At 37.4% G+C, this 17,707-nt stretch overlaps 1 protein-coding gene across 10 annotated transcripts; it reads left to right on the top strand.

The window, feature by feature from the left end:
• Positions 1–7,134: 7,134 nt before the first annotated feature.
• ZNF181 (zinc finger protein 181) lies at positions 7,135–16,627 on the top strand. 10 transcript variants are annotated; one of them, XM_077132193.1, is made up of 6 exons: positions 7,135–7,562; positions 8,055–8,084; positions 8,226–8,300; positions 11,820–11,940; positions 12,196–12,282; positions 13,239–16,627. In XM_077132193.1, the coding sequence occupies exons 3-6, from the start codon at positions 8,292–8,294 to the stop codon at positions 14,723–14,725; spliced, it is 1,704 nt and encodes a 567-aa protein (XP_076988308.1). In that variant the 5' UTR covers positions 7,135–7,562; positions 8,055–8,084; positions 8,226–8,291; the 3' UTR covers positions 14,726–16,627. The 10 variants fall into 10 exon arrangements, with proteins under 10 accessions (XP_076988308.1, XP_076988309.1, XP_076988306.1 ...); XM_077132194.1 differs by having other exon boundaries at positions 8,037–8,084; XM_077132191.1 differs by lacking the exon at positions 8,055–8,084.
• Positions 16,628–17,707: the final 1,080 nt, after the last annotated feature.

The following is a 17,707-nucleotide window of genomic DNA, read 5'->3' as shown; positions in this document are numbered from 1 at the left end:
GAACATCTAGACAGAGGATCAGTACAGAAATAGAGAATCTAAATATTACTATAAATGAGCTAGACTTAACAGACATTTATAGGACATTACATCCCACAACAGCAGGATACACCTTTTTTTCAAGTGCTCATGGATCATTCTCAAAGATAGACCATATGCTGGGTCACAAAGCAAGTCTTAACAAATTTAAAAAGATTGAAATCATACACAACACTTTCTCGGATCATAAAGGAATGAAGTTGGAAATCAATAATAGGCGGAGTGCCAGAAAATTCACAAATACATAGAGGCTCAACAACACACTCTTAAACAACCAGTGGGTCAAAGAAGAAGTTGCAAGAGAAATTAGTAAATACCTCGAGGCGAATGAAAATGGAAACACAACATATCAAAACTTATGGGATGCAGCAAAAGCAGTGCTAAGAGGAAAATTTATTGCCCTAAATGCCTATATCAGAAAAGAAGAAAAGGCAAAAATGCAGGAACTAACTGTCCACTTGGAAGAACTGGAGAAAGAACAGCAAACTAATCCCAAAGCAAGCAAAAGGAAAGAAATAACAAAGATTAGAGCAGAAATAAATGAAATTGAAAACATGAAAACAATAGAGAAAATCAATAAGACCAGAAGTTGGTTCTATGAGAAAATCAATAAGATTGATGGGCCCTTAGCAAGATTGACAAAAAGAAGAAGAGAGAGGATGCAAATAAATAAGATCAGAAATGGAAGAGGAGACATAACTACTGACCTCACAGAAATAAAGGAGGTAATAACAGGATACTATGAACAACTTTATGCTAATAAATACAACAATTTAGATGAAATGGACGGATTCCTGGAAAGACATGAAAAACCAACTTTGACTCAAGAAGAAATAGATGACCTCAACAAACCAATCACAAGTAAAGAAATTGAATTAGTCATTCAAAAACTTCCTAAAAAGAAAAGTCCAGGACCAGACGGCTTCACATCTGAATTCTATCAAACGTTCCAGAAAGAATTAGTACCAACTCTCCTCAAACTCTTCAAAAAAATCGAAGTGGAGGGAAAACTACCTAATTCATCCTATGAAGCCAACATCACCCTCATACCAAAACCAGGCAAAGATATTACAAAAAAAGAAAACTACAGACCAATCTCTCTAATGACTATAGATGCAAAAATCCTCAATAAAATTCTAGCAAATCATATCCAACAACACATTAAAAGAATTATACATCATGACCAAGTTGGATTCATCCCAGGTATGCAAGGATGGTTCAACATAAGAAAATCAATTAATGTAATACACCATATCAACAAATCAAAGCAGAAAAATCACATGATCATCTCAATTGATGCAGAGAAGGCATTTGACAAGATTCAACATCCTTTCCTGTTGAAAACACTTCAAAAGATAGGAATATAAGGGAACTTCCTTAAAATGATAGAGGGAATATATGAAAAACCCACAGCTAATATCATCTTTAATGGGGAAAAATTGAAAACTTTCCCCCTAAGATCAGGAACAAGACAAGGATGTCCATTATAACCACTATTATTCAACATTGTGTTCGAGGTTCTAGCCAGAGCAATTAGACAAGAAAAAGAAATACAAGGCATCAAAATTGGAAAGGAAGAAGTAAAACTATCACTGTTTGCAGACGATATGATACTATACGTCGAAAACCCAGAAAAATCCACAACAAAACTACTAGAGCTAATAAATGAGTACAGCAAAGTAGCAGGTTACAAGATCAACATTCAAAACTCTGTAGTGTTTCTATACACTAGCAATGAACAAGCTGAGGGGGAAATCAAGAAACAAATTCCATTTTCAATTGCAACTACAAGAATAAAATACCTAGGAATAAATTTAACTAAAGAGACAAAAAACCTATATAAAGAAAACTACAAAAAACTGCTAAAAGAAATCACAGAAGACCTAAATAGATGGAAGCGCATACCGTGTTCATGGATTGGAAGACTAAATATAGTTAAGATGTCCATCCTACCTAAATTGATTTACAGATTCAATGCAATACCAATCAAAATCCCAACAAGTTATTTTTCAGAAATAGAAAAACCAATAAGCAAATTTATCTGGAAGGACAGGGTGCCCCGAATTGCTAAACACATCTTGAGGGAAAAAAACGAAGCTGGAGGTCTCACGCTGCCTGGCTTTAAGGCATATTATGAAGCCACAGTGGTCAAAACAGCATGGTATTGGCATAAAGATAGATATATCGACCCATGGAATCGAATAGAGTGCTCAGATACAGACCCTCTCATCTATGAACATTTGCTCTTTGATAAGGCAGTCAAGCCAACTCACCTGGGACAGAACAGTCTCTTCAATAAATGGTGCCTAGAGAACTGGATATCCATATGCAAAAGAATGAAAGAAGACCTGTATCTCACACCCTATACAAAAGCTAATTCAAAATGGATCAAAGATCTAAACATTAGGTCTAAGACCATAAAACAGTTAGAGGAAAATGTAGGGAGATATCTTATGAAACTTACAATTGGAGGCGGTTTTATGGACCTTAAACCTAAAGCAAGAGCACTAAATAAATAAATAAATAAATAAATGGGAGCTCCTCAAAATTAAACACTTTTGTGCATCAAAGAACTTCATCAAGAAAGTAGAAAGACAGCCTACACAATGGGAGACAATATTTGGAAATGACATATCAGATAAAGGTCTAGTATCCAGAATTTATAAAGAGATTGTCCAACTCAACAACAAAAAGACAGCCAGCCCAATTACAAAATGGGAAAAAAGACTTGAACAGACACCTCTCAGAAGAGGAAATACAAATGGCCAAAAGGCACATGAAGAGATGCTCAATGTCCCTGGCCATTAGAGAAATGCAAATCAAAACCACAATGAGATATCATCTCACACCCACCAGAATGGCCATTATCAACAAAACAGAAAATGACAAGTGCTGGAGAGGATGCAGTGAAAGAGGCACACTTATTCACTGTTGGTGGGAATGTCAAATGGTGCAACCACTGTGGAAGGCAGTTTGGTGGTTCCTCAAAAAGCTGAATATAGAATTGCCATACGACCCAGCAATACCATTGCTGGGTATCTACTCAAAGGACTTAAGGGCAAAGACACAAACGGACATTTGCACACCAATATTTATAGCAGTGTTATTTACAATTGCAAAGAGATGGAAACAGCCAAAATGTCCATCAACAGACGAGTGGCTAAACAAACTGTGGTATATACATACGATGGAATATTATGCAGCTTTAAGACAGAATAAACTTATGAAGCATGTAATAACATGGATGGACCTAGAGAACATTATGCTGAGTGAGTCTAGCCAAAAACTAAAGGACAAATACTGTATGGTCCCATTGATGTGATCCGACATTCGAGAATAAACTTGGAATATGTCATTGGTAACAGAGTTCAGCAGGAGTTAGAAACAGGGTAAGATAATGGGTAATTGGAGCTGAAGGGATACAGACTGTGCAACAGGACTAGACACAAAAACTAAAAAATGGACAGCATAACAATACCTAATTGTAAAGTAATCATTTTAAAACACTGAATGAAGCTGCATCTGAGCTATAGGTTTTTTTTTTGTCTGTCTGTTCATTTGTTTGTCTTTTTTTTGTACTATTATTATTATTTTTATTTTTTCCTCTATATTAACATTCTATATCTTTTTCTGTTGTTTTGCTGGTTCTTCTTCTAAATCGATGCAAATGTACTAAGAAATGATGATCATGCATCTAAGAATTACTGATTGCATATGTAGAATGGAATGATTTCTAAATGTTGGGTTAATTTCTTTTTTTTTTCTTTAATTAATAAAAAAAACAAAAAACAAAAAAACAAGGATCTGGATGAAAAGAAATAGCAGCCAGTGAGTTCATGAAGATGAGCCTCCAGGCAAAAGAGTTGTTTGAAAGCTTGAACGGAGCATACATTTGGTTTATAGGAGACAAAGAAGGCAGGTTTTTGTATTCACAATTGTGTCCTTTTGATCAAAGAGAAGAACAGAAAGAGGTGGAGGCTAAATTACACAAGCCAATATAGTGAATTTGGATTACATATATATATATTTGCATGGGCAGGCACTGGGAATCGAACCCAGGTCTCCAACATAGCAGGTGAGAACTCTACCTGCTGAGCCACTGTGGCCCACCCTGGATTATATTTTTTGAGAGATCAAAGATTTCACATTGAGAAGTGTTAGGAAATGGAATCCTATTTACATATTTTAAAAAATCCTCTGACTTCTGTATGCAGAGTAGATAGTATGGATGCCAGAGTGAAAGCATGGAGAGCACTCAGGCAGCTCCTGCAGTGTTTCCAGTGAGAAATGCATATGAAGAAATGAAGGCTGATATATTCATCTTAGAGAATGATGGAAGAACTTTGTACTCTTTTGGTGTGACTGAGGGGGGAAGCAAATTCTGATAATGCCTTCAGTTCTTCTTCCCATTCATGGACAAAGGGAACCAAAAGATAAAGCAAGGAAACCTCTTAAGATGTTAGGTTTTCTTGCAGGCATGTTTTTTGAATGGCAGATATCCACCAGCAGGTCATAGGAGAGGAACCCTATGTCCCTGCTCATTGTGGGTGTGGCCCTCAATAATTTCTATGTGGAGGTGATCTAGAACCCCACACGCTATTTCCCCCCTACAATTTTGGTGTTTAGTGAACACACTGAGAAGAATTTTCAGAGGAGGCAGACCTTTTCCTCAGTTATCTGACACCTTGGGGCTAAATTCTAGAAAGTTCCAGAATTTCTCCCGAAGACCAAAAGGATGGAACTATGGAATAACATGGACCTTTTTAGGGATAGTCTGCTGCTTCATATCAAAAAGCCAAGAGATGGACAGATTATTTGACAAGAAATATAGCATCTAGAGATTTATGATTGAAAAAATACTAGTACAACAATGTATCTACAAGGATATTGACATATTTAAGTAAAAATTAGAACGCAACTCAAATGTTCCTCAAGGGTAGATTGCTTAAGAACGCTACTATTCTTAATAAAGCAGGATAGAATAGGATAACTGCAGGTCCCTACTTTCCTAACCAGCTCTGAAATAGTTAATAGGCATCTGCAGGTCTCTAGTTTCCTATCCACTTCTTTTTTTTTTTTTCTATCCACTTCTTAAAACAATTAATAAATAACTACAAGTCCTTAGTTTTCTATCCAGTTCTTATAAAGATTTAATGAACAACTGCAAGTCTTATCTAGACTAATTTCTTATCTAGCTCCAAAGCAATTAATGCAAAGCTGTAAACTTTATGGGACAAAAATTTCTGCTAAAACCCTGAAACCTCCCCAAACCATAAAAGCTTAAAAAATCATGGGCTCAAAGAGAACTCTTAGTTACTAACAGAAAGCCTGGGCTTGTAAAGATTGTTAAACATTGGCCCAAAGCCAAATTTTGGATATGTAATGGGCTGGCCACAAGCAACAATACATATCTCTTACTAAAGCAATGCTAGCCTTGTAAGCACCTAGTTAATACAAACAATGTACACCCCTGGTGTTCAAAGGTTACTATGGAAACCTGCCATCAGTAAAACCTTCCAATAAAACAAGCTAACCCCTTCCCACTCAGTGCATGTTCTTTCCTTAAACATATCCGTTAACTTCTTTAACATGTGCTCTCTTTCTCTTTAATAAACTTTACTACTTATTCCTAATGGCCCTCTCATTTATCTAAATTCTTTTAATGATGAGACTCCTGAACCTGGAACAGGGCTAAAATAGATAAGACTGAGTTATCTATTTTTTTCCCCTAATATCAACCAAGAATTAATAAGCCAGGATGCAAGGCAACAAAAGCATTTTGGGGGGTCTTAGAATGGCAATTTGGGAAACACGGATTCAAATAGCAAACCAAATCATGACCCATGTTGGCATTTCCAGGCAAGAGTTTTTAAAGAACAAGATTAGACAAGGTGTTCATGGTTGGTGGGTATTTGGGATACTCCAATTGTCCTTCAGGTTAGATGGTTAACTGAGTTATTTAGTTTATGGTTTGTTTTATGGTGCCCAAATGTCCTTAGGGTTTTGAGAAACATTATCCCTTGAGGCTTTGCATACTTTGGCAGTTTGTGATCTGGCCAAGACATGCACAAGAGTAACCTACAGAATGCACTCCTGACTCCATTTTAAATCTCTTAGCCATAGTGACTATATTTTGTTTGATACCTGTTAAATGACCAAGCAAACGCTATTAATCAAGCATAGGCATCTTTGACACACCTTATTTAGTTGCCTTCAACCTGGTGTCATGTGAGATGGGGGATGAGCCAGGAACAAGGACAAAGATCTCTACCAGACGTTTCAGCAGGAGTTTTTGCCTCTGGCAGATATATATGAATTTCCATCTCCAAGGAAGCCAATGCTCTGAAGCTTCCCTCCTTCAATTTAAACAATTTCAGCACCAACATGAGTTGGCTTTTCTTCTCCCAAATTGACACTTTAACATGTGCCCTTGACCAGATAAATCCCAACATCAAAATAACTGATTTTTAACACTGCTTAATAGGTCAGGGAAAGTAACCATTGCAATAACAAGTAAAAACCTATGTAGTCAGCAGTTACAGTTTGTTTTTAAAGGGGTGTGCTTATATTTAATTTTAAGATATAAGTAAAATAAACGCAATAAAAGAAAAGAAAGAAGAAAGAAGGCAATCCAAACGTACAACAGCAGTAGCTGTTGGCCACTGCTCTGGCCTATGTACAAAGAAGTGAGCTGGACAGTCTCTGAGTACAGATGCGGGTCAGCTCTGGGGGTTCCGGGAGAAGTTATTTCCAGGATGAGGGTCACTGGCCTCAGTGCGCTCACTCTAGTACGCTTTCTCCAGGTCCCTGGGGCACGTGTAATGCACCATCAGGGTGGTAGCCATTAGTATTCTAGCGATGACACTTCTGAATGAACTTCCGGGAAATGGCGTTACCTGGGGCCACCTGATCATCAGAACAGGGACAGCCCGGCCGCCTGAGGCTTTGGGAAATATAGACAACTGTGCGAAAAGACTAAATGAGGCAGATTGTGTAGTTGAATGAGGTCTTCCGTTTGCAGAAGTCAGTTCTTATTCAACGTCCGCGCACAAATGACCTGGAAGATCTTATCGCGGTCGCAAGTTTTTCTGGGAAGTGTAGTTTTGTTGGTTGGGCGCCATTGTCCTTAAGGATAGCTGCCCTTGGGTCTGGTAAGTATAGTGCACCAGCAGAGGGCTGTTCTCCACACTTTGCGTGTGGGCCCTAGTCAATCCACTCTGTGACGATGGCCCGAGGCGGCGTAAGTTTCCTAGAAAGACGAGACAATTGTTATCCCGAGCTGCGGCAGTGACTTCTGGGAAATGTGATTTTCCTTTGCGGCGACAGTTGTTGACGGCGTCAGTAACTTTTGTTCCCAACGCTTAAGAGTCTGGGAAATGCTATCGGTGCGGCCCACTGCCCATACCCACTCCGCGGCAGTTTCGGACCTGGCAGCGGATACCTGGAGTTTCGACGTACTCTGAACGGTGCACTTCCCGGGAGGGCGGCGGCCACGTCCGCTCACCAGCGACCTGGCGCGGCAGGTACGCGGAGACGCTGATTGTGGATTCCCGGGGGTTCGGGAAGAGGTCCGGCCCCGGCTTTCCTGCCAGTGGAGCCTCGTGGCGCTGGTGGGGTCCTCACGTCAGAGAATTCCGGCAAGTGCAGGTCGCAGGAGAGTGGCGAGCGATCCTCAGGCCTGCGGATCCCGGGTGCTTGGCGCGCCCGCCAGAACCTTGCTGGTCCCAGGGTCGGGTGTTACCCAAGACAGGGCTTTTGCTTCTCCCGGCCTCTGTGCCCTGTTCTGTAAAAAGAAAGTAAGCGCCAAGCTTACGCACTCAAAGCGAGCGTCATTTACAAGTGCTTTTATGTGGTCTAGTCCAGATGCTTTTCGCAGACGGCTTTAGTAGTTTCTGTTTTACTCATCGTTAAAAAAAAAAAAATCAGGAAATATGAATGCCTGCCGTGCCGGTTGGTGAACATAGAACAAGCTGATTTAACGTTATTACTTTTATCAGTCTCTTTCTTCTGTACAGAATGGTTGATTTACACGCAGGTAACACCTGGTAAGTGGTATTCCTGTGCCAACTGTTCAAGGAAAGATTGGAGCCCCAGAGTGATTGATTCCATGCAACTGTGTCAGAGCTTGCAAGGTAAGCCTGCTGCTTTCCTGACTGCTTTTTCCTGCCCTGGCTCTGCCTTCTCAGGACACTGCCCTTCTCTAAGACAGGAGCCTGGGAAAAGGACTGTGTTGGCTGTTGGAAATTGCAGTCATGTCCCAGGTGAGTGAGTATGTCCCCAAATCTTCCTGAAACTTTCTTTCCTTATCAAAATCTGGAGTGTTTGCTTTGCTTCTCCTGACAGTTCCTACCTAACAAAGTCCACTTAGTGGGTGGGTCTACAATCCTTTTTATTATTATAACAAAGGGTGGAGCCCACAGGAGAACTCCAAGTGCTGGCTTCCATCTCAGTGCTCAGGTAGAAAGGTTTTCTTAGTTTTCTACTAGAAGTCCTTTACAGGCTTGAGGCAGAAAAATTAGTGCAACTCAGAATGTAAGTTTGGATATTTGTGTTATAATTGTCAAAGCTGTATTGTGTGGTTTTAATTAATGGTATGTATGTATAACCTTCTGGTGGTTGCTCAGGTCAGAAGGTATTTGGAGTCATCCTTGATTCCTTCTTTTCTCTTATAATTCATCTTCAGTCACTCTGTTTGGCTGTACCTTCAAAATATACACAGAATCTGACCATTGATTACCCCATTGTTGCCACTGCTACCTTGGTCCAGGCTACCTGGCTTCTTGCAGTATTTTACAGCTATATTCCCTGTTTTCCCCCTTATACGTATAACAATACACTTGGTAATTGTTCTTAAAATAACCATCTCAGTGTTCCTATTGTAATATAAAACCCTGTCATTCCTCAACCTCAGTGGCTCTGATGAAAAGTAGAAGCCAGAGTTGAGCAATGACCTGTAAAGCTTTATACAATTAGACTTTCCATTGCCTTTTAGAGCCTACCATCCTACTCTGCCTCCATTTTCCCCGTGAGCTTCAGCTATTCCCTTTAGGCCTTGGAAGTTTCTGTACCATCTGCTTGAAATGTTCATCCCCCATCTATACACAAGCTTGCACTCTCACCTCTTTCATATCTTTGCTTAACTGTCACTCTGTAAAGCTTCCCTGAATACCTATTTAAAATTGCAGTCACCTTCTCTGACTCATTACTTCCAATCCACCATCAGTGCTTTATTGTTTTCATTAGAACTTATTGCTCACTAGCTGATACAGTATATATTTAATATATGCAGGTTTGTCTCCTCCCACTGGACAGGAATTTTTTTAAGTAAAAGTTAAAGTGAACCAATTATCACAGTCATTCATTGCTTGGTTTTCTAAGCAAATGAGATAATCTATCAGGTAGAACCTTACAAGGGGTTGTGTATACATTGACATGCAGTACTTTATGATCTGGTTCATTGCTATCCAAGAAAACTTCTTACAGTGATAAAAATATTCTATAACTGCTGTCTCAGTAGCCATGAGCCACATGTAGCTGTTGAGCATTTGAGTGATTGAGGAACTGAATTTTTAAATTTAATTTTAAATTAGATTTATATAGCCAAATATGGCTAGTGGCTACTATATTGAACTACTAGTGCAGGACTGGTAGAAAAGAAATTATGAAATATGAAGAAAAGTGCTAGGATAAATATATATTGTACATACTTTGGGGACAAAGATATGTGAACACCTTAAACTGCCCAGGTAATTGAAGAGACAGGTAACCCCTGTGAAAGCAAGGCTGGTACAGTGTTTTGGTGCTCCATAGTATCAGGGAGGCACAGACAGAAGTGAAATTAAACTGAACTGAGAGAAAACCTGGAACAGAGGTAGAGAGACCTGAAAGTTTCTTTCAAGGAACTCAAAACTTTTCCAAAACAACGGTTCTCAACCCGGGACAATTTTATCCCTCTTGCTGCTATCCGTAAGTGACATTTGCTAATGTTTAGAGACATTTATGGTTATCACAAATAGGGTGTTGTTGCCATTGGCATCTAGTGGGTAGAGGCCAAGATACTGCTAAACATCCTGAAGTCACAGGCCAGCTCTCTAAAACAAAATGTTAATAGTATCAAGGTTGAGAAATGATGATCTAAAGAAAAATAAAGGGCACAGAGTATCTATTGCTGAGGTTATGCAGGTTTTCTTTAAGCTGTTAATATGGCATTCATTATTATGTTTTATTAAGAACTTAAAATTTAAAGTATTTCTTTTGCAGTTGTGGAATAAAACAGTGTTTTATGCATTTAATGTAGTGTTGATTGCTTATTTGGGTTATCAGGAGATTTGTAAAAGCCAGTCATTTTAAAACTACTTGTGGAAAGTAGGCAAAGATGGAAAATTTTTCAGTTAATGTGATGAAGCTAGCATAGTCCAAATACTTGGGAAAGGGTAAATACAAATCTAAGAAACTGAATTTTTCCTGGTGCCAAAGACCACCCAACCCCCACCCCTCTTTTCTTAGAGCATTTCCTTGAGAAAACTTATAATTGTAAATCTTGTCTAAGATGCATAGAAATCTTTTGTTTGTTTGTTTTGCATGGACAAGCACCGGGAATTGATCCCAGGTCTCCAGCATGGCAGGCGAGAACTCTGCCAGCTGAGCCACAATTGCCGTACCCTGTAAATCTTTTTAAAAGCCAAATGTCTCTTGCCAGTTTCACAACCCAGTAATGTCTTTTTTAAGATCCTTTGGAGCCATCTCTGAAATGGAAACATTGAGGACCTTCCCCTAGCCTCCTGCTTCTGTAGGAGTTTAGCATAGGTCCCTGGCTCCAAGTTATAATTACTTGATTGTCATAAAAATGCCAGGAGTTTTTTCTTTTGGATAAAGGCAATTAACTAATAGAGATGGTAACTCCAATTACCAGGTGAATTTATGATGGCATAGCAAATGGTATGTCAAGTTCTGTTATTTAAGGAAAATATTACTGTTTACTTTGAGAACATGTATATGATGGATTGAATCTGCCTGGCCTTATAAAAGAATGAGATTTATTTCTGTCTTTTCAATCTCATTAATGTGAAGCACATCACAGTCTGGTTTAATGCTTATTCAATAATAAGACTTTTCTACATTTGTGGGGAGATTTTATTTCCACAACACCTGACAAAAATGAAGTCCTCCTTTGTTACCAAAGACCAGTGTCATTCATAAACAAACTTGCAAAATTTCTAAATAACATATTAGAATATTGAATCAATGACTCTTGGAGCAGAAAAATTGCTACAACTAAGAAACATCTGTCACAATGCCATTTTCAAAGCATCCTTTTTATGTGCATATTATAAGTTGACCAGTAAGCTATTATCAGAATTTAAGCTTTTTCTAAACTTTTGCATTTTCAAATAATACTGTGAATTGTGGATCATCTTGAGCATTCAGGTTGGGAGATAACTGATATAGCCTCATTTTTTATTACTTACCTGGCATAACTCAGCACTTGACTATATGTTGTCATATATTGAATATATTTTTAAAAATTTGTGTGATTTTATCCTCTTTGATCAAATTAACTCTCCTTAAGCAAAGCTTTTACATTGTCTCTCACCCTTATTGCATAACAAAGCCAAGCACATATTTATCTGATTATTACGTGACTTAGATCAGATTCCTGATCGTTGCCACAACTCTGAATTTTACTGCCTTTTTTTCTATAACCAGGGTAATTTTACCCCTTGTCCACTGACAGAGAGACCTGGGCCATGGTTTGAGCCTAAATATGTTTGCCATTTCAGGTGACATTTAATGATGTGGCCATAGACTTCTCTCATGAAGAGTGGGGATGGCTAGATTCTGCTCAGAGGAATTTATACAAAGATGTGATGGTCCAGAATTATAAGAACCTGGTTTCTCTAGGTAAGGATATCTCTCCCTCTGCTATGGGGAGGTTTTTTTTTTTTTTTTTTTTTACCATTCTGAGTTGCTAGGGTTCCTCCTAAGTAATTGGCTGAATTTCTCTACCATATTCGCAAGGAAAAGTACAGCTCTTTTGCATCATGCCTGAAGCTTATCTTCCCATTCAGTAATCTTCAGTCCTCCTTTGTTCCCTTAGTAATTGCCTCTCTTCCCTGAGGACCACAATTCAAACAACTTCTATATTTTTCCTGTAAGCAGGTCTTTCCATACCTAAGCCATATGTGATCACCTTACTGGAAGAAGGCAAAGAGCCCTGGATGGTAGAGCAAAAATTGTCAAAAGGTATGTTTCCAGATGAGTTATGATGAATGAGGCAAAAGAAGTCTTTGTAGTAAAGGTGCTTGTAGAAAGTGTGGAAACATTTTAGGATATTGTAAGGAAACTGTCTTTAGAGATCCCAGATGTTAAGGAAATTGAGATTCTTCAGTTTAGAGTCCAAAAAGACCATTCCTCCATTCTTACTTATTAACTGCCCATATTACTTATGTCATGAAATCAAAGGTGTAGGGATTTGTCATCATAACAATTCAGAATGTTTTATTTGAAACAAAATATGGCAGATTATTCTTTTCTAATTCCAGCTAAGAAAAAAATATGCTGATGGTTTTAGGCTAAGAAAATCCATCAGTTAGATTTAAAAAAAATCACTTTTCCTTCAAAGTTGAACTTCAGAGAATAAATATGAATATAAGTGTTAGAGGCTATAAGAAATGTATAAGGTTTCCAGGAACAGAATTTTCTAATGTTCAATAACCATATGGTTTCACACAGACCCCATATAAACTCAGCTTCAATGGCTCTTTGTGAGCCGTAAAATGTATTTAGATTATTTTGCTGCTGTTGTACTCATTGCTGTTTAATGCAGTACTGTAATTCTGCACTTTAAGCACATTAATCTGGCAGCAAATTGATATTTATTGGAGGTAGCAGAACCAAGGCAGTGGTCTTTTCACATGAATACAGACACAAAGTGATGGTGTGGAATCAAGAACATGTTTTCTTTCTGATAGTTTCATTTATTTTTCACATACTGATTGCCTAAATTTAGCTAATTTCCCTTTTCCCTCTCAGTTTCTGCCTCAGTCAGCTGTCTGTATTCTCTGCTCCACTTGAGCATTGTTCAGAATTCATTGAAACAGGAAGCATGTGTTTTCTGGAGGCTTTACTTTTTATTTATAGAAGTTTCTTTTCAAGAAGTACAAAAAAAAGCAACATTTTGCTTTCTTGATATGTTTCAGATTGGGAATCAAGATGGGGAAACAAGGAATTATCAACAACAGAGGCTATTTATGATGATGATTCATCCCAAAGGGTAATTATAGAGAAAATGATAAAAGAAGGTCTTGAATGTTCAAATTTTAACAAGGACTGGAAATATAGAGAAAATTTGAAGGGGAAAGACGGAAACCAAGTAGAACATTTCAGACCATTGACCCTCACCTTTAGAGAAAGCCCTAAGGGGGAAAAGGTTTATGAATACAATGTGCTTAGTAGCATCTTCCACTTAAAGTCTGTTCTTTCTGAACCACAGAAAACTTCTTCTGAAGGAAAATTACATAAATATGATATACTTGAGAAGACCTTTCAAAATACATCAGTTATAAAAAATGAGAAAAACGAAGATGAAAAGAAACTTTTGAATTCTAATGAAAGTATGGCAGCCTTAAGCCAGAACAAATCTCTTACCCATCACCAGACCTATAATAGAGAAAAAATCTATATATGCAGTGAATGTGGAAAAGCCTTTGGCAAGCAATCAATCCTTAATCGTCATTGGAGAATTCATACTGGAGAAAAACCTTATGAATGTCGTGAATGTGGGAAGACTTTTAGCCATGGCTCAGCCCTTTCTCGACATCAGATAAGTCATAGTGGAGAGAAACCTTACAAATGTATTGAATGTGGGAAGGCCTTTAGCCATGTCTCATCGCTTACTAATCATCAAAGTACTCACACTGGAGAGAAACCTTATGAATGCATAGAATGTGGAAAGTCTTTTAGTCGTGTTTCACATCTCATTGAACACCTGAGAATTCATACTCAAGAAAAACTCTATGAATGTCGTTTGTGTGAGAAGGCCTTCATTCATAGGTCATCTCTCATTCACCATCAGAAAATTCATACTGGAGAGAAACCTTATGAATGTAGTGAATGTGGGAAGGCCTTTTGCTGTAGTTCACACCTTACTCGACATCAAAGAATTCACACTGTAGAGAAGCAATATGAATGCAAGAAATGTCTAAAAGTCTTTAGTAGCCTGTCATTTCTTATTCAACACCAGAGTATTCATACTGAAGAAAAACCCTTTGAATGTCAAAAATGCAGAAAATCCTTCAACCAGCCTGATTCACTGAATCTGCATTTAAGAAATCACACTAGATTGAAACCTTATGAATGTAGTATATGTGGGAAGGCCTTCAGTCATAGGTCTTCCCTGCTTCAACATCATAGAATTCACACTGGAGAGAAACCCTATGAATGTATTGAATGTGGGAAAACCTTCAGTTGTAGTTCAAACCTAACTGTACATCAGAGAGTCCATACTGGAGAAAAGCCATACAAATGTAGTGAATGTGGGAAAGCTTTTAGCAAAGGCTCAAATCTTACTGTCCATCAGAGAATACATAATGGAGAGAAACCTAATAGCTCAGTAAGTGTGGAAAAGACTTTAGGCCATATGAATCACTTTACATATGAGAAATCATACAGGAGAGAAACCAAATGAATACTGTATTTTTCATAGTAATTCTAGCCATCAAAAACTTTATATTATAGGAAAGTCCTATGAATGTAATGAATAGGGGAAATCCTAGCAATTGTGGAAACCTTAAACTGCCCATCAAAGAGTTCATATAGGAAAGAGACCATATTGATGCAGTCAATATGGGAAACCCTTTAGCCAGTATGAATTCCTTAATTGACATAAGTGAATCCACCTAAACAAACCCTATACATGCAACAAATGTGAAAAAGACTCTAGGCAATAAATCCCTTATAAGGGATATACTAACTCATATAGGAAAGAAGTCTTATGAATATAATAATTGTGGGATATCTTTCAGTTCAAGTACATCCCTGATTTTATGTCAAAGAACTCACACCAGAGAAAAATGTAACGTAAGAAATGTACAGAGTGTTCACTAAGGAGTCTTGTTAGACATCAGGGAATTAGTGCTAGAATGACCTGAGGGATGTAGGAATTATGCATAAATCTTTGCCATGTAGCTTTTAGTAGCATAGAAATCCACACAAGAGGAAAACAGCTTATAAATGAATATGCATTTCTTATAGTGGCAATTTTATTTAACATGAGTCCTACATAGAAATTATTTTTAACTAATAAGCATGTAAAGATATTCAGTCATCCGTAAGTGGAATAAATATGATAAAAGTTGGAAAACCACAGCTGCAAAAGAAGTGGTGTGAATAAAATTCACAGTATCTAATAAAATCAGATTGTATACAATGATCTCTCTCACTGTGACTTACATTTCTTGTAAAATGTTTTACTACTTTCCACTTGAGTTAAGATTAACCTTACTATAGATTTTAGTGGAAGACTAGCAGACCTAGAGCAGATGGTGTAGTTTCTTGCTAATAAACTTTTGGTGATGATAATAGTCCATTTCCAATGGGTTTAATTTATACATTTCTAGAAAATTTGTTGAAACTCAACGTAGTGTTATATGCTTGGATATAATAAGCCAGTGGTTCACAAATTTTATATGTCATAATCACCAGGAGGGCTTGTTAAAATACTAATTGCTAAGTCCTACCTTATACAGTTGGTCTAAGTTGAAATCCAAGAATTTGCATTTTTCAGAAGTTCCTAGGTGAAATTAATGCTGTTTGTTCAGGAAGCATATTTCAATAACCATTTTAACAATTAAAACAAATTTTGTACTTTTCTCATACAGATTTTGTCCACCAAGAAAGATGATAAATAAGTTTGAAAAAATTTTGAAAAATGATGTGAAGAAACAGTGTGGGTTACTATGAGGGTATAACTAGAAAACAACATAATTTGAAAGATCAGTCTTAATTGTGGATATGCTTTCTTTTTTTAAATCTGCAGATTTTACTGAGATATATTCACATACCTTATGCTCCATCCAGAGCATCAATCATTGTCTCACAGTATCCTCACTTAGTTGTACAATCATTACACTCAATTTTAGATGGACACACACACACAAAAAGGAAACCCAAAACATCCCATATCCCTTAGTACGGGTGGGATATATGTTACTGTTGAAGAAAGAATATTAAGGTATTACTGTTAAATATAATCCATAACATGCAATAGGTTGTTCTTCCCCATGTACCATTCTATTATGAATTCTTTGTATAACTGTCATTCATACGAGAACTTATTTACATTTGTAGTGTTAATCAGGGACATACATGACTTTAAACAACCTCTTTCAATCAAATTCAACTACAATATGGCACTGTTATTTATTCCCAAACATTTAAGTTCAACCTCATTAATAATTCTGTACATATAAGGTAAGCACTTCTCCTTTAGCTTCTGTCTATTTCTGTGTAAGACTCTGAGTTTACATTTTCTAGGTAGTTTTTATTAGTTAAAACATACAATATCTGACTTTTTCTTTCTGGCTTATTTCACTCAGCATTGTCTCCTCAAGGTTCATTCATGTTGGTGCATGCTTCAGGACCTCATTCCATGTTACTGCTGCATAATATTCCATGGTATGTATATACCATATTTTGTTCATCCGCTCATCTGCTGATGGAGACATGGATTGTTTACTTCTTTTGGCTATTGTGAATAATGCTGCTATGAACATCAGTGTGCAAATGTCTGTTGAAGTCCTGCTTTCAGATCTTCTGGGTGTATACTGAGTAGCGGAATTGCTGGGTTATAGGGCAACTCAGTATTTTTCTAAGGAACTTCTAAATTCTTCTACCGCAGCTGAACCATTTTATATTCTAACCAGCAGTGAATATGTGTTTCTATTTCTTCACATTCTCTCCAGCATTTGTAATTTCCTGTTTAATAGTGGCCATTCTTAAGGGTATAAGATGCTATCTCACTGTGGTTTTGAATTGCATTTTCCTAATGTCCTATGAAGATGAACATCTTTTTATGTGCTTTTTGGACATTTGTATTTGCTTTTCAAAAATACATATATTCATATATTTTGCCCCCCCCCCCCCCACTTTTTTTTGGCATGGGCAGGCTCTGGAAAACGATTGCCCTTTTTTAATTGGGTCATTTGTCCTTTTGTTATTGAGTTGTATGATTTCTATATATACTGGATATCAAATCCTTATATATGGTTTCCAAATATTCTCTCCCATCAAATTGTCTGCCTCTTCATCTTTTTTTGACAAAGTTCTTTATGCACAAAAGTGTTCAGTCTTGGGGTCCCATTTATCTATTTCTTTCTGTCATTGCTTGTGGTTTGGGTTTAAGGTCTATGAAGCTACTTGCAATCACTAGATCTTGAACATGTTTCCCTATATTTTCTTTTTTTTCCCCCTATATTTTCTTTTAGAAGTTTATGGTCCTAGTTCTTATATGTAGGCTTTTGATCCATTCTGAGTTAATTTTTGTTTAGGGTTTGTGATAGAGGTCCTCTTACATTGCTTTGGATATGGATATCCAGGTCTCCCAGCCCCATTTATTGAAGAGACTATTCTGTCTTGAGTTCATTGGATTTGGGGGCTTCATCAAAAATTA

This window comes from Tamandua tetradactyla, chromosome 16 (assembly GCF_023851605.1).
Source record: "Tamandua tetradactyla isolate mTamTet1 chromosome 16, mTamTet1.pri, whole genome shotgun sequence".
NCBI classification, from domain to species: Eukaryota; Metazoa; Chordata; class Mammalia; order Pilosa; family Myrmecophagidae; genus Tamandua; species Tamandua tetradactyla.
The sequence above is the reverse complement of the archived record's forward strand: the minus strand, read 5'-3'. Positions and strand labels throughout refer to the sequence as shown.

Coding starts and splice junctions, on each gene's coding strand:
- ZNF181 (XM_077132191.1), top strand. Junction 11,941..12,195: donor TAAGAACCTGGTTTCTCTAG/GTAAGGATATCT, acceptor TTTTCCTGTAAG/CAGGTCTTTCCATACCTAAG. Junction 12,283..13,238: donor AGAGCAAAAATTGTCAAAAG/GTATGTTTCCAG, acceptor GATATGTTTCAG/ATTGGGAATCAAGATGGGGA.